The sequence below is a fragment of the Poecile atricapillus genome, chromosome 18 (genome assembly GCF_030490865.1).
Source record: "Poecile atricapillus isolate bPoeAtr1 chromosome 18, bPoeAtr1.hap1, whole genome shotgun sequence".
Lineage (NCBI taxonomy): Eukaryota > Metazoa > Chordata > Aves > Passeriformes > Paridae > Poecile > Poecile atricapillus.
In genome coordinates this window covers 10,696,929-10,722,718 of record NC_081266.1, presented here as the reverse complement: position 1 = coordinate 10,722,718, position 25,790 = coordinate 10,696,929, and the positions used below count along the sequence as shown (strand labels likewise).

Genomic DNA, 25,790 nt, shown 5'->3' with positions numbered 1-25,790 from the left:
TGTGTAAATGTGTAGATTAGAAAGTTTCTTAAATCACTGGGTGAAAAAGTAGTTTAGAGAACAGGAGACAAGATGGAGGATTTAGGGTGTTGTCTCTTGTCCTTCTTCTTCCTTCTTCATGTTCTTCTCCTAGGGGTTTTTGGGTAGTAGTAAGTGATTGGGTAGAAAATGTCACAGTGCAGCACACAGGTGTTGGGTCATTGGGTCACTAAGAAAAATAGCTTAGTTGGCATCTGTTAATTGGGTAAATGGACATATAAAAGACCTTGAAGAAGATCTTTGTTAGCCATTTTACCCCTTTTCTATCATAGTGCACATAGCTCCTTGTACCTTGTAATGCTGATAAGAAAAAATAAACAACTGAGACCGAACGAGAAAAAAAAATCGCCTCCCTCTCATCAATCTTCAGTTCAAAGGGAAAAAGAACCCAAATCTAAAAGTCCCCTAAAGAGACACATGAGTTTTACTTCAGAAGATTCAATACTTAACTGAAAACAACAAATGTTGTAATTGAATGTCTTGGTTCTACAGTCAGGGGACCTATATTCTGGGTAAAAGTTTAGTTGTATAAATACCAAACCAAGCACTACTTCAGCAAAATTTATTGCTGGAGTTCCCACCAAGTGCCAGTGAAGGGCTGTCAGTGCACAGGTCTAATGTAAATTAAACAAACCCAGACTTCTCACTCTGAAAGGGACAAAACCCCTAAACAATACAACCACTCTCCTGAGAACATACACAAGGTATCACCACATTGCACATTCTTTTTAACTCCAAATAGCAAACTACACCTTTTGTCATTCAGGTTTACTAGAGGTGAGGAGGATGTGGGGAAATGGTTCTGTCATTAGCAAATATTCTACTACTCGAAAAAACCCAAAAAATAACATGCAAAAAAGGTCAAAGTCCTAGCTAGCATCAACTTATTAAGACAACCCTACACCAAAAGAAAACCACAGTATACAAAGGGAAAAACCCCTTATCTCTCCCTGTTATAGTGTATCTTTCCAGCTTAAAACTAGAACAAATTCAATGCCATGGGAGAGGAAAAAAAAAGTGTCAAATAGTCACCGTTTGGTATTTACTTATTCTGAAACCGAGTGCACACATCCCAAGAAAAATAGAGTGTCCTTTAAAAATAATCACATTTCAATGCAGTCTGTAAACTGAGTCATTTGTTTGAAATGCCAGTCCAAGGAATGCTAAGATTTAGCTGACGATTATCTCCTCGACATTATCCCAATTTGATTATACAGTGTTTACTACATCAAAGCCAAAAAAAGCACAGTAATAGATTCAGCAACACACCCACTTGGAACACTGAAGACCTATTATTAAAGAACCAGAGGAATAATTTTCAAAAGGTTTTTATTTTCAAACACAGTCTAGCATAAGAACTTACCACAAAGGAAGGTTGTTAAACATTTCTATTCAACCCACATATTTGAAGCTGTGCCTCAGAACTTAGGTCAAATTATTTATGTGATCAGGAAACTTGACTATCCTTCTTGTCTAACTCTGACTGGAAACATTGCAGCAATCCAACAGACAGGTTTCAGCGGATGAAGCACCAAAAGCATGACATTAAAATTCATTTCATTGTAACTTTGTAACTCATATGGAACATAAAACGATCTGTTTCTTCCAGAACCACAAACAAGATTTCAATATTTTTAGTTTTTAACATAGCTTTATTACGCCGTAATTGGGTATTAATAACATTCAGCAAATCAGTACACACAAATCAGCAGGTTATGGTTAAAAATCCACATGTGGGGGTGTTTGTATAGCAGAAGGTCACAACAGCCCGTGCTGTTTGCCCCTCATGCAGAAGCCCCACAGTAGTTAAAATTCAGACAACCAGAATTATTATAATCAACACATCACCCAGAGTTACAGTGCCTGGGATTAGAAGACAGTGATTATAACGTTGTCACCCTGTCTTCGTTAGCTCTCACATCCTCTCTAGCACCAGCACAGAGAGGGAATGCGAGACAGCTTTAGAAGAAGCTATCACCGGGCAGGAATTCAAATTCAGCCTGAGACACTACACAACAAACCAGTATTTAACTTAGGATGCCAAACTGGTCAGACCACGTGAACCTTTCAGCAGGCCTGACAGCACCATCCCTGCTATCCTCCTACAGCTCTCAAACCACACAGAAGTGTTTGTGCAACATGTTTTCAAAGGCAGCACAACTTCCAAACACAAACAGAGCTATTTTCTGTTGGCTGTCAGCAAGACAATCAGCTCCATGCACATCCTCACAGTTATGGCAGCACCTTGAACACAAGATCTTGGAAGGACAAGGGTGCACAACCAACTCAGCACTCAGTAAATCTGGCCAGAAGAGCATCAGTTACTGTACAACAGCTGTTCACACACTTGTTTATTCAGGAAAACTCAAGTTGCTATTTTCCAGTTACTACAGCTAGCCAACACTCTGTTCATGGGTTTATTCTACAAGAAAAGGTTCCATCTCAAAGTCCAGAAGAATATTTTTTTTTTCATATTGTATACACACACAAACACAGCTTTCTTTAATTCTCACTTGTCATCATTTAACAATCTGCACAGTACTCCTGAGGTGAAATTTTTAATGGATCCTTGTCCTCAGATTGGTGTATTTCTTGTCAACTGCTACACAACACTCCTGCAATGTAAATTGCAAGAAGGCGGAATAGAACAGAAAAACAACTTGCTTATTAACAAATAATCTGCCCTCGTAGACAGCACAGTGCCTATTCTGGTCAGATTTTTGGGAGCATTATGCTCTATTGTATGCTCTCTATTTTAACTTTTGTTTAGGACCAAATCAAACACACTCATATAAAATCAACCATGAAACACACATGTAACAGCCACCTCACGCTGCCTACAATGCCTCTTACACAGAGCAGCAACCTTGTGCTCAACACTACAACACAGGAAAAACCTACCTGCAGCCTATAAACTCTATCTGTAAAGTTCACTCATAAAAGTTACCCCACTAATGACATTACTAACTTAAAGACAGCAAACCAAACACAGTGCAGTGAGCAAAAACTCCTGAATGATTTGAGAAAAGCCTGTGAATTGTTAAATAGAAGAAAAAGAAGCATATTAACCAAATATACATAGTGTATTTTTAGCCACTTAAAAATTTTCCAGATAAGGAATAATGGACTAACTATCTGGAGGGGAAAAGCTTGTAAGAAATTTGTACAGATCCAACCAATACACCCCCTGGATTTCTACACAAGAGCTTGATTTTCATGTCTCTCATCCAAGAAGACAATACACACAGCAAGGCTACCACAGTGAACGTGCTCCTCAAAACATACTGAAACCAGAAGAAAAAAGAAAGAAATAATGGAAATCAATGCTAGAAGCAGAAGCAGGAGGTCTGCAAAGAAAATGGCCAAATTAAACCTTCAGTGTGGCTTTAAACAATGTAATTAGCCAACAGGGCTGAAATCAACTCTTCTCCCAGTGATGAAGTAAAATCTTGCCTTTGTGAAAGCATTTATGGCACAAGAGGGTACGCACACAAATGTCAAGCAAACAGACAAATTCCAGGTATTCTTGAATTGCAAGGACATTTGTTGTCAGATGGTTACATTCATAGCAGAAACTGCATTTGAATCTGCATCCTCAAACAGCTTTAATAAACACAAAAAGTCAAGAAATTGTTTTAGCTGTGCAGAATTCAGTAAAAAAAGGGCTACATACCCTATGACAAATTTAAATGCACCTTTTGGATTGACAGCACAACACTCAAGTTCAGTTGGGAACGCATTCAAAATTACAGTGACATTTAGACAAACTAATTGAAAATTATAGTAATGTGACAAACATTCAACTTACTTTACATAATATCTTGCACCTTCAAAAGTATATGCTTCCTCCCAACCTGTGGGCAAGTCTGGAAAACAAGCAGCAAAACATTCCAATTACCTTCTGAAATGATGCTAGCCATACTGGTCTACTCCCTAACACTGAGGGAGTTGAAATACGGTGTCTGATTCCACACGTCGAAACCTTTAGTCCCAGAAACAAGTATTTCAGAATTGACTCACAAAACTGCCTAAGTGTGAATTCTGTGAGCCAAGAGAAGCTGCACACCTGAAAATCTGATTGGGCTTTCTTGTTCTCAAATAATACCAAGGATGGCTTCAGTGTGCCCTTGTTTAAGGTCCCTTTGCCCAGCAACTCGGGGTCATCGCCACATCTCCCTGCCTTGAACTTGAGCAGCATCAGATTACCTGGCAGGCAGAGATCTAAACAAAAATCCACCTAACTGAGTTCCATGCAAGTCAGAAGCTCCTGAAGAGGCACGATATCAACTATACCAGAGCATTAGCATTGTATTAGCATAATTCCACCGCTCTTGTGACTAACAAGTGTTCCTGCAGTGTTTACAACTCTATTGCATTTTACATGAAAATCATTTTCCATGTAAATCTAGTAGAGAATGTGGGCATATCTCTTCCTTTCTTTTACCACTCTTTGGAGTCAGGAGTCCAGATATAAAAAAAACCCATACCACTAATGGTCAAAATCTCTCAACTAACAGTTTCCTGGTGTGATTGAAGCTCTGGAGATATTGCACCTCTAGATGCACCACCACCCTTAAAAGCTTGCCCCTGTCAATAAAAATAATGATTGATACATAGAGCTCTCTCATTGAATTATAAAAGCAAGAATGCATTCCTAAAGAAAAAGAAAGCAATCAGTCTGGGTTATGTGGTGGTTTTCATCCTCCTTATTATTTATTTGCTCTGGCTGCTTTTTTTTTTTCGCTCCCGTCTTCTGCAGAACAAAAAATCAAGGTGTATTTCGACAATGGGGCAAAGTACAGCAAACAGGAAGTCTCTCCAGCAGAAGTATTTATGGTTGCTATAAGAACTTTGCAAAAAATACCCTTCCAGTGCTGAATAGCTGCAAGAATAAAAAGCACTTCAATTCATAATGGAGGACAAAGCTCTCCTCACCGTCTAGAACATGCCTCACAGAATTATTTAACAGAGAGCTTTGCAATAATATACATCTGCAAAAGAAGTGCCATTCACTCAAAAATTGTTTAAGAGAAGATAGATGCATTTTGAACATATTTTGACTAGGTTCCAAAACAATGGTCAGAGCAAAAGAAGAGATAAACCTCAGAATAATTCTGTTTGATTATATCTGTGTATGGAGAGATTCATTTACATACTTGTGAATGAGGAAAACATTAGGAACAGATCTGGTTTTTAGACACTTTGGTATCTGATTGATGAATTATGGCCAATGTATCCAAGGTCATGTCTCAGTCTTGTGTTCAAAAATAAGTTTAATTTACCTGATGATAACTCTACTCTGTTATACACAATACTCCAGACACTCAAAAGCAAACTGCATTTCCTTTCGAAGGCACTTAACAGCAGAAACAAATGAGACACTTGGAAAATTACCGGGAAATCATCATCAGTCAACAGAGACAGTGGGAATAGTTTAAAAAAAGAATTAATACTCAGCTAATGCCAGTGTTGAATGAGAAAAGCACTTCACACACATCTGCCCCCATGCATATTGCTGTAGATGAAGGCCACTCTCTCTGAGCACTGAGAGCAGGAGGAAGAGGAGCCTGACAGCAATCAGTAGTTCTACTCCCAAGCATTAAATGACTTCTTTTAAACAACAGAACCTTTGCTGCAAATCAAACTGTAGAGTTCTAATAAACAGAACCCTGTGGTTTTTAAACTATTCCCAACTCAAAAACTACAAAAAAAAAAAGAAAAAAAAAAGAAAGGCTGTCCACAGTTTTCTAAAAGGCTGTTTCTGATTCCTTAATGCATAAGTATTAACCAAACATGAAAGCAGATAATCTGATACAGACCAATTCACTTGCAGATTATTTCCCCGTGATTATCCAAGTGATTATACACATAAAAACAACTGCACGTATTACTACACTCCACCACCTCCCAGTGGCATATGCAGCCTGTGTGCAATTCCAGCAGTCAAGAGTTGGCTCCGGGTCTCCAGAGTGTCTGCTGTAAATCCTCCTCCTCCAGCACCTCCTGCTGCTACTTCTCCAGAGTGGAGCAAACAGCAGAAGCAAAGACTTGATTCCACCCTCCTCCCTCCAAGTTATTTCTAATGTTTCAAGTCCCTTTTCCTCCTACCTATTCCACCTCTCACAGTCACTTGGAAACCACACAGACTCTCAGCCTAGATGGAAGCGCAGGGAGAAAAAGGGTTTCTAGGTGACTAGCGAAATCAGCCTCTCCATTTCTAGTACACCTATCGTGGTTCAATCTAGGTACCGCTGGAAACAGAAATACGGCGAAAGGTTTCGTGCTCAAGTGAGGAAGGATGCTATGCAGGTGGATAACCGGGGTAGCCAGCAAGGAGCACGAGAGGAACGAGGCGGTCTCTAATGGTAACTACACAGCCTCGCAGGGGTGATACAAGGCAACGGAGGGAAAGCGGAGACAGATACATTACACAGGCACAACTCGGGGGCAGGGGGAGAAGGCGCTCGAAGAAACTGGCGAGCAGGCTGGACACGCAGGAGCGCCCGGCGGCTGCAGCGCTGCTCACCCCGGGGGAACAACTGCGCGAAGTGCGGGGAAAGCGGGATCGGGACTTGTCCCGGGGGGCTGCGGCGGCTCCGCGGGGACCCCGGGCTGAGCCCGCCCGGGCCAGGGGCGGGCGGGGGCGGCCGAGCCGGGGCAGGGCCGGGGGCCCCGGGCAGGGCTCCGGGCAGGGCTCCGGGCAGGGTCCTACCTGCGCTGCGGCGGTGCCCGGTGATCACGGCCTCGCCGGTGAGCGGGTGCAGCCAGGTCGTGCTCTTCGCCTCCTCGCTGCGGGGACGGACACACGGACACAGAAGACGCGGCCGCCCTGGCTGATCCCGTAACTCCAGCTGCCGGGCAGCGCCCGCAGCCGCTCCGTGCTCAGCTCCGCCATGGCCGAGCAGCCGCAGCCGGGGAGAGCCGAGGGGAGCGCGGGCGGGGGGGCGGCGCGGGCACGAGCAGCGAGCGCGTCCCCGCCGCCGCCAACACCTTGGGGAGGGGCGGGAGCAGCGCCCGCCCCGCCCCGCCCCGCCCCGCCCCGCCCCGCCCGCCGCGGGGGCGCGCTGGCCGCGGGGGCGCGCCCGGCCGGCGGGGGCGGGTTCCGGCGTGTGGGGAGGGAGCCGCGGGGATGGACGGAGCGCCGGGAGGCGGCCGGGGCCGTCCCGCGGGGCCGGGAGGCGATGTGCGGCCGGCAGCCGGGGAGGAGGGACGGACGGACGGACGGACGGACGGAGGGAGGGAGGGAGGGAGCTGCGGCCGGTCGGAGCGCGGCTGCCAGAGGAGGGCACGGCTCCTCGGGCCCGGCTCCGCTCGTTCGCACCCCAGCGCTGCCAACTCCAGAATCGTGGCTGCGCCCCTGGCAGCCCCTCATCGGGTCCGTAAGGACAAAGGAAATTGAAAGTTTTGTCCTATTTCCTCCCCGGGTGAACGCGCTCTTCTCACACCCTCCGCTTCAGGCGTTTTTGAAATTTCTTACGTAAAGGCTCAAAGTATAAAGAAGTGGCATATTTTTCCTTCACGCAAACCGTGCTATCTGTGCTTTGTGCCCCACTTGCGAAAGAGCTCTGGGATATGGCATGGGTGCGTGTTTTCAGTGCTTCAGGGAAGTGGCAGTAATTCAGGTAAAACCCACTGCAGAAATGACTCTCTGTGCCCTTGTGTATAGTTTAATGCACGTAAATTACCCTACTGCACGTGTATTATAGCCATGCACCCCTTCGATTTAACTTATACATGACAAATGTAAATTAAAAAAACACTGTGCCCTGGCCATGATATTTCTAAGGGAACCTTGCCTTGCAATACCACTTTCTGAATAAGCACTAAAGCTGGGAAGTCTTGCAGCATTCCCATGTCCACATCTGTAATTCACGGTATTTTGCACAGGCAGTTTTGCCCCCTTTCCCATTTTGAACACCTTAGGAAAACTAAAATTGTGTTTTGTTGTTTGGTCCCCATCGTGCCATGTGGTCAAAACTTTAAATCCCTGTTGTCCCACACAAGATATTCCAGATACGAAGAGCAGCCATATGAGAAGATCTGGAGTTATCTTTAAGTAACTGGATGCAAGATAAGAATTCCTCCCTGTCCAGCAATACCTTTCATTTCCACTCAGCACTGACAGCACCTGAGATTTATAGACTACCAGAGGAACAATACTCTGGGGAAAACACAAGTTATTCTATAAACAGTTCCCTTCTCTCCTAAGAGAAAGAGCCCTTAGATGATGAGTGAAGTGAGTAATGGCTCTTCCTGTGAAGGGCTGTGGAAAGCTGCCTGACAACAGCAAGGTGGGAATCCTGTGCATTTGGGGCTCCTGAGGTGCTCATGCCCTAATATTTCCCCACACAGCCTAAGTAAAGCGTAGAGCAAGTGCTCTTAATCCCCCGAACAGTGGATACCTTCCAGTATGCAGAATCAATTTTTTTCACAAGCAGAGAAATGCATGCAGCACAGCTAGACTTATATTGGCCTAGATCCATAAATTAGGTATTTAGGTAGAATTTAGGTGCATAAATCCTGCCCAGTCCCAGCATGTGCTTTGCCAAATGGCTTCCTCAGGCCACCAGGTTCTGCCAGTCCCTTGCTTTGCAGCCTCTTTCTGTTTTGCTTGTGCTTAGAATTGCTGCCATCTTGGTAAAACCAGGATCATGGTACTTAAAATATGCCCAAATTCTCAGGCAAGACATTACTGCCCCAGATGCCACAGAGGCTGGATAAATCGGCCGTGTTCAGGCCACACCTAAGAAAGACAAGTTTCATTTCTGAATAACTCACAGCAAACAGGCTGGCAGCAGAGTCATCACCATGAGCACTACGGGGAGCATATTCAGCCTCAAGGATGAAGGGCATTCAAAACCATGCCACTCTATTCCCAGGAAAATGTTTTTGCTCCAAGCTATACGGTGTTCTGAAGCTGAGACTATTCTATGAGGATACTGAAGGTGCTCCTCCTCCCCCTCACATTATTTTGCAAATGTAATTATTGGGTTATAGGGTGGTGGCATGACTTGCTGGTTTCATGAGTAGGAAGCTCAGCCAGGGAGTGATGGAAGACCCTGGTTCTACTTCACCCAGGGACATTGGGTTCAGGGACTCAAGTATTTTATGTTAAGTAGCCATCAAATAAAATGTATTTGCAGATGCTTATCCTGCCAGGTGCTATGCACCCTGAACTCACAGTGATTCCTGGGAGCCCGAAATGTTGCCATTTTGTGGAGCAAAGGGTATGGGGGAAAGCACATCTGCACCACTTGTGCAGGCTGGTGCTGGCAGCTTGTCTTTCTGAAGGCTGCTGTAGGTTCCACAGTTAAAACTTTGGCTTCAAAGTTGGTCTAAAAGTTTGATCAAAACAAATCACACATGGAGTTTTTTTGCAAGGTTCAGTAATGATACATTTTTTTCTACAGTCAGATAAGTGCATGAATGCTCTTAAAAGAGGGACTCGAGAACAACATTCAGGGAAAAAAAAGATTTATCTCTAGGGGGAGTAAAACTTGTCTTTGAAAAGGGTTTATATCACTATAAAAACTGCATGCATAATTCAAGACACTACATATTGTACCTTTCACATCATTCCTTTTACTATAAAAAAGAGCTAATGATTCCAAATGTGAAACTGGTCAGTGTGATTTGTAAAGCTCAGAGAAATCCATCAGAATGTTCCCATCTGCCCAATGGGGTTTTTTTGGTTTATTTTTTTTCCCAGAAGAGTTGAAGACAGACTGTTGGAGTGGTGACCACCACTGGCACAGCTGTTCTCTGCTCTCTGCATGTATGGCCTTATTTATCTGCTGCTCCTGTCACCGACGGGAAGAGGATGTGGAGCAGGATGTTAATCTGTGAGACAGAGCCCTCCCATCAGTACCCCCAGCCCTGGGAGCATGGGATGAAGCAAAAACCCAGCTCCACTGAGACTTTTCCCGTGTTTCTCCATCTTGATCCAGGCTTCTTCTCTTCCTCTTTCACCTCCACACGACAGAACCTTTCCTAGCAAATCCCTCCAGGCCAGGGAGTACTAAGGGAGAAGTAAGACTATTGATGTTTTAAGAAAATAATTTTGGTTCAATAATGTATTCATAATCAAAATACTTAAAATTCCTGGGGCAAAGGAACCCTGCCCACAAAACAATGAATCCCTTTAAATGAGATTAATTAAAAACAGTGTTGAGAGAACATTCATTGAATAAGACTCAGAGAATTCCATCCACACCTCTCCCAACAGGTCTGAGGTGACAACAAACACAATGAGCTGAGTAGAGAGGGCTAGACCCTAAGCATAGCATCTGACAAAGCCTCTGAAGCAGGGAGTGGACTGCAGTCAGAGAATCACAGAACATCCTGAGCTGGAAGAGACCCACAAGGGTCATCAAAGTCCAACTCCTGGCCCTGCACAGTCACACCACGTGCCTGAGGGAGTTTTCCAAACCTTTCTTAAACTCTGCCAGGCTTGGGGCCATGACCACTTCCCTGGGGAGCCTGTTCCAGTGCCCCACCACCCTCTGGGGGAAACACCTTATCCTAACATCCAACCTAACCCTCCCCTGATGGAACTTCAGGCCATTCCCTTGGGTCCTGCCACTGGTCATGAGAGCGAAGAGAGCAGTGCCTGCCCCTCCTCTTCCCCTCACAAGGATGCTGTGACTGCAGTGAGGTGTCCCCTCAGTCTCCTCCAGCCTGAGCAGACCCAGTGCCCTCAGCTGCTCCTCACACGGCTTCCCCTCAAGGCCCTTCACCTTCCTTGTGGCCTCCTTTGGACACTGTCTAACAGCTTCATGTCCTTTTTATATTGTGGCACCCAGAACTGCCCCCAAAACTCGAGGTGAGGCCATCCCAGCCCCGAGCAGAGCAGGACAATCCCCTCCCTTGCCCAGCTGGAGATGCTGTCCCTGATACCCCCAGGACAGGGATGTCCCTCCTGGCTGCCAGGACACTGCTGCCTCATGTCCAGCTTGCCCTCGACCAGCACCCCCAGGTCCCTTTCCCTGGCACTCCAGACCCCAGCATTCCATAGAATTCCATTGCTGGTCCATTTCCAGCACTCCAGACCCCAGTCTGTCCATACAGCCAGGGCTGCCCCATCCCAGTGCAGACACTCCACCTAAAACCTCTCTGCAGAACTGTGTTCATCACGATTGATTCTGTGTGTTCTGTCAACGTGAATCAAACTGGATGAGGTTATTTCATGGAGTCTGTGACTTTACATTTTTTATGTTGTTTAACTAGTGAGACAATATAACCCTTTAAATGTGAGGAAAGGCCATTGCTGGAGGTGCAGTTTTATATTACACATTCTCACGAGGGAATGTGCACTGCTCTACTTCTGAAGGGTGGGTTCCCTTTTACCCCATCCCCAAACATTAGTTTTTCTTGCCTTTGTAGCAATACTGCAGACCATGGTGAATTACATCAGTTTGCTGATCTGTTAGAAAATAAATCACAAATCCTCTCAAATAATTAGTTTCCTATCAGATCAATAAGCTGATCTAACACATCCTGAGGTCACTTGATAACTAGATCCAACACATGGGGTGAGAAGAGAAGAACCACTCCTTTAGGCTACATTCTTCAGTGATGAGGAGGGGGGAAAAAAATCAACAATCTGCTAATTAACGTTCTCTGGAGTCAGGATATCTCTGTGCAGATGAAAGAAGCAATTAGCCTAGGTCAGAGGAAATAAGAAAGAGGAAAAAAGCTGTTGAACACAGCCTCTGCAGACAGCTCTGTTGCTAGAATGGATCCTCTCTTTTACTCCAAATAAAGAGCCTGACGACTGTCCAGGGCTCCTGTCTGGTTGCTCTGGAGGCTGAAAGTTTTTCGGGGGGTCATTGGTACCAGTGGCACAGGAGTCCTCCTCTGGGTTAAAGCATCAATGTGACTGAACAAGCATTGGGTCATTAGCCTGCCTGCCATCAGCACCAGATATCCTCACACACTGGGAGATGCACAACCAAAGCCTGTGCACACTCAGGCAGTAGAAACGAGTGGTATCTTACAGCTTCATAAGTTTTGCAATCTGTGCTTGACAGGAAAAGCAGTTGTTCTCATCTCAAAACTATTTTTTTTTTATCTGCAACTAATGATTTCCAGGTCTAGCTGTGCTGTGTAGAATTTTTGTTTCCTTCATGGCAGTGAATCCTAATATGAGGCCATTTTCTTTGAAACATTCAGTCAGACTAATACAAAACAAACTCCAAAGCCAAAGTGTGAATTTTGCCTTTCCCTGGCAGACAACACCAGAAAAGAAAAAGGGGTTATTATTCTCTGAACCAGCACCATCTTGCCAGAATCATCTTGCCTGTTCAGTGTAATTTTGAAAAAAGTCTATACACTTTTTTGTTGCAAGCCTTTTTTCAGAGACTCATTCACTGTATGGTCCATGTCATGTGTGAGGTTACATGAGAATCTTCCAGCCTGAAATGATGGATGCCCTCTTTGGGACATTCAGGTTTCTTTTACTGATGCTATGATATTCAGTGTTTCAAAAAGGATTGAAGATGCTACTTTTCAAGATGAGCAGCTACTTTTCTGGAACCTTCTTCATTATTTTCACACCATTTCACAGCCTTCTTGCTTAGGAAGCCCTCAAGCCTACTATAACAATAGTTGCCTGTGATGTTCACAGAGTGTTAAAAATGACATTTTAATATCATGTTTATTGCCAGGATTAGTTTAAAATAGTATTAAGAAGGAAATAATTTGTGAGGGAAGTGAGGTGATCTCAATATGTTACTTTTCCTCCAACTGGCCATTGCTAGCTCCATTTGACTTAAGCCAGGGTATTTCATCTCTCAAATAACCCTCTCACTTGAATCATCTAGATGGAAATCATATACAGTGCAACACAAATAAATTCCCTGTCTCTCAGCTGGCTTCTCTGTTTCACAGATCTCTTCAGTATCTGGTAGACTTCAGCATCTGCTTTTCTTCACACAGTTCTTTTCACTGCTGCTGTCCAGTTGCACAAAAACCTGCTCTGTTTCAAACAGTAGGAGATGAAGAAGCTTTCTCTGCTCTAGAAGAAGATGACCTGAGTTTCTGCCAAAGAATTGCCTTTGTTTGTTCAGTAATTGCTTGAACAAATAAGAATGAGCTTCATGTGGAATATCTGGAAGAGCTTCACCTGTGGTTTGCATTATGTGAGATATACAGGGCCCTGTGGCTGCAAAGGTTTTATTTATGTGGTCTTTTATGTGGTCTTTTTTCATACCTTTCCTCATATGCATTCATTCTCCCCCTCCCTCTTTTTTTTTTTTTTTTCAGTGGGGCTAGTAAGAACTTGAAGTATGTTTGTGTTTAATACCAACTATATAATGAATTTTAAGCTATTCCCATTCAACTTTCAGCAGTTTCCAGAGCAGGGTGAAATAATACTGTGTTTCACCCTTGAGATTTTGGTAGGCACCCTTGTTGCAATCTGGATGACATTTTCCATAAAATCATGATGTTGTGGATACCTTGGCCATGAAGTGCTTTAAGTGATACTATTTTTGCAAGCCATTTAACATCTTAATCAAATCATGGGCCATTTTCTGTAATTACCACAGTTGGTGTAATACGTGTGTCAGTCTTTATGGACTAGACATAAGATTACCAGTGATGTTCTTTAATAGTGTTACAGCAGAACAAGAAAAGTAATCTATTTTTAGCCTGTAATTTTCCCTGCAACATAAGCAAATCCAAGCCATATCTTAACTTGTTGATCTAAAATTTCCTTGGCTATATTTAGATATGGGCTGGTATCTGTTTCAAGGCTTGTTTTGTTGTTAACAGCACTCACCTTTTATCATCTCAGCAGGTTCTATCTGGCCTAATCTATTTACTAGAAGTTCTATTCTTTTTTTTTGTTGTATTTTTTGTATACTTCAGCTTTTCTGTGCACATCTTTTTCATTTTATCTTCATGAACTGCTGTTCTTCCATAGTTTCAGCTCTCCCAACGGGAGGTAAGACATAGTTTTGTTCTTTCACATTTGTTTCCCTTACATCTGATTTACATTTTACTCACAGTAAGAATATTTTGTTCACTGCATGACATGACTTTTACCTACTCGTGCTGAATAGTTATTTAACTGAAAAAAAAAAAAAAAAGTTTCTGCAACTTGGCTTGCAAAATTGTGTCCAGCTCAAACTCTTTGGATTTCAGGTACTGGGGCTGGATTTTCCTGAGAAAAGGAAGGTGTCTTCCAAGGCCTCTTTTACAGCAGCAGTGGGCTGGTCTAGATAGTCAATACAGTTAATGTAGACTATGGAGCAGTTCTTATTCTGATGTAGGGACCTATATCCACTCACTTGAATCACACCTTGAGCTGTTCTGGCTACACTGACTCTGTTAACAGTGGTGGGATTCCTTCCCAGGCAGGAGCAGAGACCTTTACTGTAAACTGCTGTAGTCAGAGGAGACAAATCCCACCTGAAACACAGCTGCCATTTGGACAGTCCCCACAAAGAGCCTCCCATACAGAGTATTTCTTTCAAAGACAACTGTAGTCACTCTTGGAAAGCTTTTACAAGATGTTTTTATTCTTATTTAATTTAACTGTGCATTTTCTTCCAACCAGTTTCTTCCATTGCTTCATGAAACTTCACGCTGGTTGACTGCAGTTTTTAGACTTCATCTCTGACTATTCAGACCTGTTCTGCTTCTTCATTTTGTGATGAGGTTCTGTAGCATCAGCTGGTTTCATTTTCAAGACTTGTAATCAGATCTAGCTCTGTTCTGCAGCCAATTCTGACAACCTTTAGCAAGCTAAAGCTGTGCACTTCTAGCAACCAACTTCTGAGGGTCTCTTGGTCCCTATAGTATTCTGATCTCAGATTTGATTTTGAAAATTACACAATCATCAGTGCTTTCAAACATTATAAGTATTTGGAAAGATTTCTTCTTGGTTTCAGTTATACAGTGGCCATGTCTCAAATATTTCAGTATTTCCAAGAGCACAATATTTTCTCAAAGCTATAGCACAGGATTTCTCATTAGCAATCTGGTGCTTCTGGTCCTGCAGTACTCAGAGTTACCTTAATTCATCTTTCTTTTCATCAGCCCTGTCTCCTTTTTAAAGAAAAATTGTGTTACTTTATTGAACCTACTTCAACCATATCCCCCATTTCAGGAGAATTTAATATGCTTTGAATTTTTTTAGTTTCTGCTCCAGTGTTCTCCCCTTACCACTCCTTCTGGTCTTTTTTATTGCTCCATGTCATCTTTTGTTTGTACTCTGCCACATGTTAAGTTACATCAAAGAAAATGCCAGATTAGTGATAAAAAAGGCATTTCTCATAGAAAAAAAGGGACACATGCAAATGTATATATATATATATAAGTAATAAACATACAAGAGAGGAAAGAACTTGTGAAGGAGAAACTAAAAATGTTCCACTGAGCCAGTTTCTGTCACCAAGTATCACTGACAGCAGTTGCTGAACTGGGGAGTGTTCCAGCCTCTAAGGCAATGGGTCACTTTGTTATAGCCAGAAACCCACTGTCATTTGTCTTGCCATAATCTCAGCTGCTCATCTGTGCTTGGTTTTATGCTTGTATAGTTCTGTCATACATTTTATTTTCTCATATCCTATTGTCATTCAAATGGTTTCCAATCTTCATTTTTATTTTTGTGGATTTCTCTTCTCCAGGAGAAGCAGGAGCCCTGTGTGGCAGGGTTGTATTAGCTGAAAACAAGGTTATCTTTCATTAAACACTTTGTGGTTCACACATCACACACAGGCTGTAATTCCCTGGTTAAATATTGCTGTTAATGCATCTCTTTTTTTCCCCAGCTATTTCCATTTGTCCCAGCTTGTAGCAAAGGTTAAGCCAGCTTGATTTGTAGTAGTTGCCTTTAATCTTTATGCTTTTAATTTTCTGAAATTATATTTTCTGTACTGAGGAACTTTCATCTCAAATTTTTTATACAGATTTCTGCATATGGAGAATATCTTGTCTTTCCCAATCTAAACAATTGTATGATTTTCTGATTCTATTTCCTTTCTACCTTCTTCTGCTGCTCCCACCAGCTTTTACCTTCCCATTTTGCTTTCCTTTCTCAACTTCTTCTTTATCTTCCTCTGAAATGGCGCTCCCCATATTCCACCTTGAACCCTACTTCCTCCTCCTTATCTTTGCATTTCCTGGCGTTCCCCTTTAACTCATCCACTCTCTTCCTCCATTTACACTTCTGCTCCTTCTCCAGAGGACAGAAACAGGTAAAAGCTGTGACAGGGTGACCTGTCCCCTGCGCCTGCCTTTCCCCGAAGGCTGCATCTTCTCTCCAAGGCTGGCTGCGCACCTGTCCTCTCTTGTGATAATTTCTGCAGAACTCTGCTCCTCCAGCTGGTCCCCAGAGGACCCAGATTCGTGCTGTGAATAACGAGGCTTCCCTCCCTCCAGTCTGTTCTGACTATCACTTCTGTTTTTTCCTCCCTGCCCACTCATTTTCTATGTTTAATGCCCATGTGACACCATTCTTCTCTCTCTTGTACTCAGCCTTCCGTTACAACTGGCTCCTGGCGTTCCATTTTTGCTTCCCAGAGCTGATGATTTCATTTTCTGGACTGAAATCTCTGCTGCTCTGCTAGATCAGCTGCTTTATTTCTCCAGATAAGCCCTGTTTGTTTTGCTTTCTTCATGACATTTCAGTATGCTCATGGTAATTTCATCAACCAAGCTACTGACATCGTTAAACATGTAACTCTTTTAATTTTTCAGGTTTTCGAGAGGTCAAGGAGGCATGTGTCAGCCTTGCAGCTTGAAGAGGTTAACATCCAAGCTTTGCCATTATTCTTAAAACATCTTGAAGCAAAAAAGAAAGGATACTACTGTCGTACTAGGAAGAGAGTAAGAAAAATCTCTGTGAGATCAGGCTGCTGGGAAAAGCTTGAAAGAAAACCAGGAGCTCTCTGGAACTAAAAGAAATTAAGTAATCCTGAATCTTTGAAATGAAAAAAAGAAAACCAGAATTCTTCAGCAAGAGCAGGGGGAGGGCTTTTAAACAGAGCCTGTAACAAAGACAACTGCAGAGGGGATTGCAAAAGCTCTGACAAATGAAGCAACCCTGCTCAATCAAAAGCAGGAGTGAGCAGCAGCACGCCAGAGGCCCAAAGGCTGCTGGTGCTTCACGACAAGCTGCAGCAGAGGCCACATGGCCACCCTGCTCGAGGAGTTGTGCAAACCCTCCTGGGTGTGTTAACCTGCCTGCCAAGGAGCCACAAGACTCGTCAGATAAATGCCCTAATGTGTGTGGTAGGAGATGGGACAATGCAATTGTTACCATCTGTGTGTCCCTGTGCTAATGTGAGGAAAGGAGAAGGTTTGCAAGGAAAGGGATGTGCTTGATTTCTTCTCGATGACAGACAGAGTTTGTGTCTAGCACCACTTACAAAGATTGCCTGCTGCAACAGAAAAACAAGCAGAAGAAAGGATATATTATTTTTTTAACAAGAGTTGTTCAGTGCTGTTTATGTGGTGGTGAAGAAAAGTTTTACCAGTTCAGCTATCCCAGGGAAAAAGTTCTTCCGTGTTGTTGACCACTGCTGAAAAGATCATGTAAACCAGCAGAAGATAAAACATTTCCAGTAACACTATGAGGTAAAAATAAAAGTGAAAAAAAAAAAAAAAGAGAAAGTCAGATTGCCAGTGTAATAATAATTATAGTGCAGTAGAAATGCCCACAGCAGAATACCTTTATGAAGGAAATGAAATAATGAACTGTAGAAGAGGTTGTGGTTATAGGCTGTATCCAGTATGAGGAAAGAAGGGAAGGAAAAGGGGAGGGAAAAGGGGAGGAAAAATTTTAATATATTCCTACCTTAAGAGTTCTGAGCTTTGATTACTGCTGACCTTTCCCAAACAGTAATGGAGACTTCTCAGCTGTACCTCCAGTATATAATCAAATCCCATGGACAGGTTCTGTGAGCACTCCTACTCCTTGTTTACTTTCTGGGCAGAGAAACAGCAGCAGAAAGCGATGCTGGGGTCAGAGTTCATGCATTTGCTTCCCCCTTTAGGAGCTGGCAAAGCAGGAGAGGTGCACAGGGTGGACATGTGCAGCTTGCTGATCAGTTCAGAGTGAGCTTCACAGCAATTCAGAGCATGACCTGGGGCCAGGGGCTGCACCCCTGCTTTCTTTGTGATAACTTTTGCCTCCGTGCTATTCTGTGTAAAGAGTGTAGCTTCACCTCTAGTTCCTTCCCTCCATGTCCCTAAATGGATATATTTGGCAGCATAGCAAGGCATATAGTGGTGATAAAATTTGTTTTACTTAGCTCACCTGTTTAAAAGAGAAGAGGGAACTTATTGCTTCTCTGCTGTAGTGCATGACCTAACAATCTGTGAAGTTTATGTGTGGTTTTTAACACTGTGTAAAATAGATGTTTCAGTCTTTACAGGTTTTAGATTTTAATCTCTAGAGGGAATATAGATTTTTCTAGTTTAGCCAAAGCCACAGTCAGTACAGCAGAAGATTCCACAATTCTGTGAATGCCCTAATACAGACCCCACTAATACAGAGGAGACATGCAGCAACATTTAGGGATTTCTGTGATAAGACACTGGCACAACAGTGAGGTTATACACTACAGAGTTTGCCTTCAAATAATCTAGATTTTCAGGGAAACTCATCAGAATTTCTACATCTTTTGTAATAAATCTTTCTGAAGAAGGAGCAGGATATGCAGCAATAGCAAGGTCCTTTGGCTTAAATGAGAACAAAATCGATTTCCTGAAACATAGTCCATCTTCTTGAGACTGGAAACCAACATCCAATAACTTAAAAGCTGAGAGTGTGAGCTTCTGAAAGTCTAGTGGTTTAACTTCATTTCTTTTCCATCTGCAATATTCCATTTAATTGATGACAGAAATGAAAATTTGCAGTGACCATTCAAATACACAACGACATAAACAGTCACATGTAGTGAATTGGGGTGGATAGTCTGCTGATGAAGTCAGAGATGCGAAGTTGTGCTATTCTGTTGTGCTGTACAGCAATAACAATCTCTTTAATCTATTTTAAAAGTGGCCCACCTCAAAACGAAGTTATTTCTTCTTTTTCTTAACATGTCAAAAGGAAGAGAAAGTGTAAACTGTATCCCAAATTCATCCATGTGAATGAAATAAGTTAATGAAAAAAGAGAACATTTGTGCAAACCAAGCTAAGCAACACACCAGCCAAGCAAGCAGAAAATAACTAATGTGTGATTGAGCAGTTAAAGAGTGTATCAGAAAGTAGAAATACATAAAGGTAAACATCTCACTGCTTTGCTTTCAACATATTTTTCGTTGAATAGAAAATTTAGACACAATTTTTAAAGAGCAATGGATCAAAACAAGAATTCTGAAACCTTGGAAAATATCGGTATTTCTTTATTCATAAGAGTAGATCATTTTGAAGCAGAGTGCAATGTCTGTCGCTTTGATAAACCAAGGAAAATGTCATAGCAAATTGACATATGGAGATAGTATTGACACAAGGAGATACCCATAAGAAAGGTGGTTATAGTGAATAGGAGGTTATTATGAATTGAATTTTAGAATTATATAGAATCAGCAGAATAAATTCAAAGCTGAACCACAGCAAAATGCAGAGTACTCTTCCAGAGCTATGGGCAAGTCTGCTTCTACAAAATCCATTTTCTTCCAGTCCTTTTCCATCTCCCCTTGTTTTAACTTCTGGTCTCTAGTCATCCCTCTTTTATCCTTCACAAGCTTTTTACCCCTGTGCACCATAATTCACTTAATTCCCGCTTCTCTAGGCTGTGCAGCTCGCTGTCAAAGGAGTACCAAAAAGAAAAAAAAGGAGAGGTTTTCTGCCTGCTCAGTGTCATGTAGATGCAATTTCAGGGGATATTCTTCCTAAAGCTGGAAACAATCTGCTCAGTATTGGTGGAGTGTCTGAAGACCTCCCCCCTGGCCAGCACTTGTGGGACTGTGACCATTAAGTTCTCCACTATGAACTCCACCTCGTCCATCTGGGCAGGCTTCATTCCTCTCCCACCTAAGACTGAGCTATGACCTGGCACAATTTTATTCCCCTCATGGGTGGAAACTGATTCTCCTGAAGCTGTTTGCCTGTCTGTTTAGGGACTTTTAGATTTGGGTTCTTTTTCCCTTTGAACTGAAGATTGATGAGAGGGAGGCGGTTTTTTCTCTCGTTCGGTCTCAGTTGTTTATTTTTTCTTATCAGCATTACAAGGTACAAGGAGCTATGTGCACTATGATAGAAAAGGGGTAAAATGGCTAACAAAGATCTTCTTCAAGGTCTTTTATATGTCTATTTACCCAATTAACAGATGCCAACTAAGCTATTTTTCTTAGTGACCCAATGACCCAACACCTGTGTGCTGCACTGTGACATTTTCTACCCAATCACTTACTACTACCCAAAAACCCCTAGGAGAGGAACATGAAGGAGAAAGAAGAAGGACAAGAGACAACACCCTAAATCCTCCATCTTGTCTCCTGTTCTCTAAACTACTTTTTCACCCAGTGATTTAAGAAACTTTCTAATCTACACATTTACACATTTCCTATTTAACTTTAACATTTGTTTTCATGTATCACCATGAAAACATGCACATGAATTTCATATTATATGAAATTCAGTGTTTCTTTGAATCCTGGAACTAAATATTAAAAGCAAGGGCACACAGTCTGTATCTCAGACTCCAACATCTGCCCCTCTCTTTTTTAAAAAAAAATTAAAAAAAAATCAACCTAAATCTTTTCTTGGATTACTTTTCAAGAAAGGTTATTTTTCTTTCACTCATGTTTTAACAAATGAGGCTTTACAATATTAATTTTCCCACTTTTTCACTTGAAACCCAAAGTCCATTGTTCTTGCATGTTGGATTCAAGCTGTTCTGCTGTCAACTGTGGTTTTGATACAGTTCACATCAGCATGCTCGCTCTTCTGCTCTTTAGGCTGTCTGCTTGTCTCTGCAGCTGATGAGTTTCCATGTTCTTCTCTAGGAAGTTACTTCTGCTTTAAACCTGTGAATACACAAACATAGACTTTCCTCCAAATTATTAATTGAAATGAATTTTTTAATCTTGTTTTTGAACCTTTGACTAGACGCAAAGAATTCTCTCTTAACTTTGCTTGAGTACTTGTTAGAACAATACCTGGTAATTGATGGAATTGGCTTTGTAAAAGACTTGTCTAAAAAGGACTGTTTAAGAATTATTTGCAATAGATATAAGATCTTTATACTTTTTTCAAAAATTTAAGATATATAAGGTTTTTATACTTCCGAGGCATAGCCTTGGTCCCCCCCTTTTTCTTTATATAATTAAGTAAGGTATTTGTTTTTTTGTTATGAAAATGAAAAACCATCAAATTAAAACACTTGCACATGTATACACATAGGAATTAACACTTTTACAGAAATCAAAAACTTATTAAGAAGATGCATAATTAATATTATGCGAGATTAAATTTATCTAAATAATCTATAGTATGAATTGCTGAATGTACTAAATATATACTCTCATCCCAGAGTCTGCCACAGCTGATAAATCAATGGAAGATTGGAAAATCATGTCCGGATAACAATTTTCCAAGCTCACTGTAAAATCCAGCTGCTATATTAAGTCACTAATTGCTAAGTCAAATTGACCTGAATATTGTTTTGATGCAGAAAACTTCTGGGTTTATTGGTAAATTCTCCATCCAGGTAAAGTCAAGGCTTGGCCAGAGCCTTAGGCTTCATCTGGAAAGATGTCTCCTAACTCATTTTCAAAGCAAGGGGTTTAAAAATAACAACTATAAGATGCTTAAAACACAGCAAACTTTTAAAAAGCATTTGTATAAAACAATGATCAGATGTCTTAGGCAATTGACTAATTAAACCATTCAGTAGTCAATTCAATCTGAAGTTTCTTTCTTAACCCTTGACTTTCAACCATGATACATTTTCTTAGAATTTTGGAAACTAAAATAATAAAGATACATTGGATTAGGCAAATGCAAATCTTTTTAAACAAGGAAAAGAGTAAAAACCAAGACAAAAAAACTCTGTATAGAGCAGCTGCATAACTTATTTACCAAGATGCATCTGTAGTGAGAAAACAAAAAAATCTCAAATGACACGTGTTTAAAAGGTAATTACACAAAGACACATCAAAATATGCACAACACCGGCTGCAAACACAATGACACTCCATAGATAATGCTCATCATAGAAATCTATAAATTTACATTATAGAATGAATATGTCATCAGTGAATGTCTGAGGAAATCAGGATAATAAATTAAAAATATTTGTAATTATCTTCATCTTTATAGGAAAATAACTATGTAGTTTAAACAAATGTCTTCAATAAGACATGAAGCAATTTAAATTTAAACCTGTTAGAAATTAATTATGATAAAAGGAAGTAATAAAACCTAAAATTAAAAAGTACTAAAGTTATAACTTAAGTAAAAAACACTTAAACTTAAACATAGTGAAATTTAACTTTGATTAATCTTATTAACACAATCTATATTAGATGAAAATACAACTTAATCTTACTCTGTTACTATAAAAAAAGGCAATTAAAAGTTTGGTATACACTTCTTTGAACACAATATAACGGGAATATTGATTCACTATAGAGATTATAGGGATGCAACAAATTTATCACCATTCTATGCTATCTGGTTTTGAGAATAACTTATAATAACTGTAGATGTTATTAAAAATACCATTTGTAACAAGAATTTGCTTGGTATATGCTTAAATTTGTTAGGATTTTTAGAATGCAGTTTTACTAGAGAAAAAATACAACACTACAGATTTGATAATTTGCAATTTAGCTTTTGCAGTATTTTTCAGAAACATTAACTTTTTTAACTAAAATCTAAATTGGTATATATGCTGTTATACAGGTTTTTTATTATAACAAAAAGACTCACATTAAAATTTCTTTATTAAAACTGTAAAAAAAAAATACCAAGCAAATGGGTATTGTATGGTTAATATGACTTTCAGATTACTGAAAACTGTATTGAACTAAATCTACAATACACTTATTCAAATGAAATGTTAAAAATGAAAGAAACCTGTCATTAAATCCTTTTTCTGTAGGATTAATCATATGATTTTTCAACTTAATTTTAAAGAAATGCATCTTGCAGAAATTAACTGTAATTTCAGTAATACTGCTTGATCACTCTATATCATACAATACTACATTATCAGTAGATATATAGAGAAGATAACATTTTCAAAACCTTCATGTATTGAGAATACTGAATCTGAAGAAAAATCTTTTAAATTTCTTGGGATGTATAAATATCATGTTTTTCTACGTTATTCTGTAAAAACAAAATCAACAGATATCATTAGAAATACAACATCCATATGCATTCTATTATGCAACATTTTTAAACTTTTTGATCCATTTTTGAAGGCACTTTAATAAGGGCTTCTTTCTGAAGCTTGTGACTGCTCTAATTTGCAGATCAGCTAGCAATGCATCTTACAATGCTTTTGATTTTTGCTTTTCGGCTATTTTTCTGAAACCATTCCAGAGATGTTGGACTTTGTACTGATATGTCTCGTAACCCTGTGTCCATGTCTGTGGGAGGATTTGTAGATTGACAGAACTGTGCATTACCACGGCTATGCTCAAAAGACTCTTGGCTTTGTGTGGTGTCCAGTAAATCTATCTGCGGTGGTGAAGCCGTTGTTTTTTCAGGCTGTTGTTGCTCTGCCGCAGCTGTATTGCAAAGCGAATTCAATTTTAAAAGTGCCGCCGCAGCGCTCGGTGCAGGCCAAGGCTCGGTTTCTCCCCCCGCCTGTCCCCTGGCTCCGGGCTGGGCATGGAGGGACGGGACCACGCCTCCCTGTGACGTCACGGGCGCCCCTGATGAGGGCTGGCCTGGGGGCGGTGCCGCAGGCGGGGTCTGGAGCTGCGGCTGTGGTTGCGTCACTGCTGACGTCACGTTGACTGACAGCTGTGGCTCCAAGCCCACCCCTGGAAGGCGGGGCGCAAGGGCCGCCGTGCCCGTGGAGGTCCCGGACCGCTCTGGGTCGGGCCGAACCCTCCCGTACCCTCCCAGGGGGGACAGGGCTGTCCCCTCCACCCCCCTAGGGCCGGAAAGGGACTCGGCTGCCGGCACGCAGGCGGCCAAGGAAGTTTCCCCTCCCTCTTCTGCCGGCACCAGCATACCGGCTGCTGGAACAGCTCCAAGAGAACCCAGACACTCTTGCGAAAGCTCTAAGACCCCTTTTTGCAAATTCTGCCCGCATTTTTGAATCTCCTCCTCGTCTCTGTATAGTTGTTTCTCTGGGCTTTCAACAGGCTTAGACATTCCTGAGGTAGATTTCAGGAAGTCTAATACAGACTTTACAGCATGCGGTAATAAGCATTCCGGATCTGGCTGAAACAAACCCTTCTGTTTTTCTGGACCCATAGTGTCCTTTGCCTGAGTTTCAAACTCCCATTTACAGGCGATGACTTCATAAGTCACTGCAGAAGCTGTTAGAAGTTCAGCTGCTACCTCGTCTCTAAGAGTGGTTCTTTCATATACTGTTACGTTTATCTTCTCCCACAGGCTTGGGGTAAAAATATTCTCTGAATTCACATTAGGGAATTCTACTCGTACCCAGGATATAAGGCTTTTAAACTCATCCGTGGATACAGAGAGTGGGTGCTCTTTTACCATAGCTTCCAAGGTAGCCAAAACCTCCCCCTCAGGTTGGGACATGTTTTTCATATTTTTGCTCCCTTTTGACGGCTTACCTGACCTCAGGGTCAGCTTTCTCTCAGCTCCTCTATCCGTGATCCGTTCCACAGCTCACAGACGTCTGGCTTGGCTTGTCCGCTCTCACCAGCACCGGGATTACTGAGATCTTCTTTTTCCCCTTTCCAGGGAGTTTTCCAGCTTTCCGCTGTCTTCTCCTTTTTTCCAGCTTTTCGCTGTCTTCTCCTTTTTTCCAGCTTTTCGCTGTCTTCTCTTCTTCTCTCTTTTTTTTTCTTTTTTTACTGGAGCCTTCAGTTCAAAGAGCCCCAAGTTTGGGAGCCATTTGTCTGTTTAGGGGACTTTTAGATTTGGGTTCTTTTTCCCTTTGAACTGAAGATTGATGAGAGGGAGGCGGTTTTTTTTTCTCTCGTTCGGTCTCAGTTGTTTATTTTTTCTTATCAGCATTACAAGGTACAAGGAGCTATGTGCACTATGATAGAAAAGGGGTAAAATGGCTAACAAAGATCTTCTTCAAGGTCTTTTATATGTCCATTTACCCAATTAACAGATGCCAACTAAGCTATTTTTCTTAGTGACCCAATGACCCAACACCTGTGTGCTGCACTGTGACATTTTCTACCCAATCACTTACTACTACCCAAAAACCCCTAGGAGAAGAACATGAAGAAGGAAGAAGAAGGACAAGAGACAACACCCTAAATCCTCCATCTTGTCTCCTGTTCTCTAAACTACTTTTTCACCCAGTGATTTAAGAAACTTTCTAATCTACACATTTACACATTTCCTATCTAACTTTAACATTTGTTTTCATGTATCACCATGAAAACATGCACATGAATTTCATATTATATGAAATTCAGTGTTTCTTTGAATCCTGGAACTAAATATTAAAAGCAAGGGCACACAGTCTGTATCTCAGACTCCAACATAAAGGAAGGTGGAATTGTTTTTTTTTTCACACTGCTGTGGGCTCATCCTGGACAGCAGCTCAGCTCCAAAGAGCTGCTTGCTTGTTCTCCTCTAGTTGGATGGGAAGAGGGCTGGAAAGGCCAAAATGAGAAAACCCTCG

General features: G+C 41.6%; 2 protein-coding genes across 2 annotated transcripts in view; both read right to left on the bottom strand.

The window, feature by feature from the left end:
* LOC131586215 (pleckstrin homology domain-containing family A member 5-like) overlaps nt 1–6,970 on the bottom strand; it is a 59,488-nt gene extending 52,518 nt beyond the window's left edge. The window contains 3 exon segments of the mRNA XM_058853104.1: nt 3,848–3,905; nt 6,752–6,845; nt 6,848–6,970. Coding sequence (XP_058709087.1) covers nt 3,848–3,905; nt 6,752–6,845; nt 6,848–6,934 — 239 coding nt within the window. The 5' untranslated portion in view covers nt 6,935–6,970.
* Nucleotides 6,971–23,397: 16,427 nt separating this feature from the next.
* On the bottom strand, nt 23,398–25,476 carry LOC131586212 (uncharacterized). Its single transcript, XM_058853101.1, has 2 exons — nt 24,760–25,476; nt 23,398–24,495 (listed from the first exon to the last, which is right to left on the bottom strand). The coding sequence occupies exon 2, from the start codon at nt 24,428–24,430 to the stop codon at nt 23,477–23,479; it is 954 nt and encodes a 317-aa protein (XP_058709084.1). The 5' UTR covers nt 24,431–24,495; nt 24,760–25,476; the 3' UTR covers nt 23,398–23,476.
* Nucleotides 25,477–25,790: the final 314 nt, after the last annotated feature.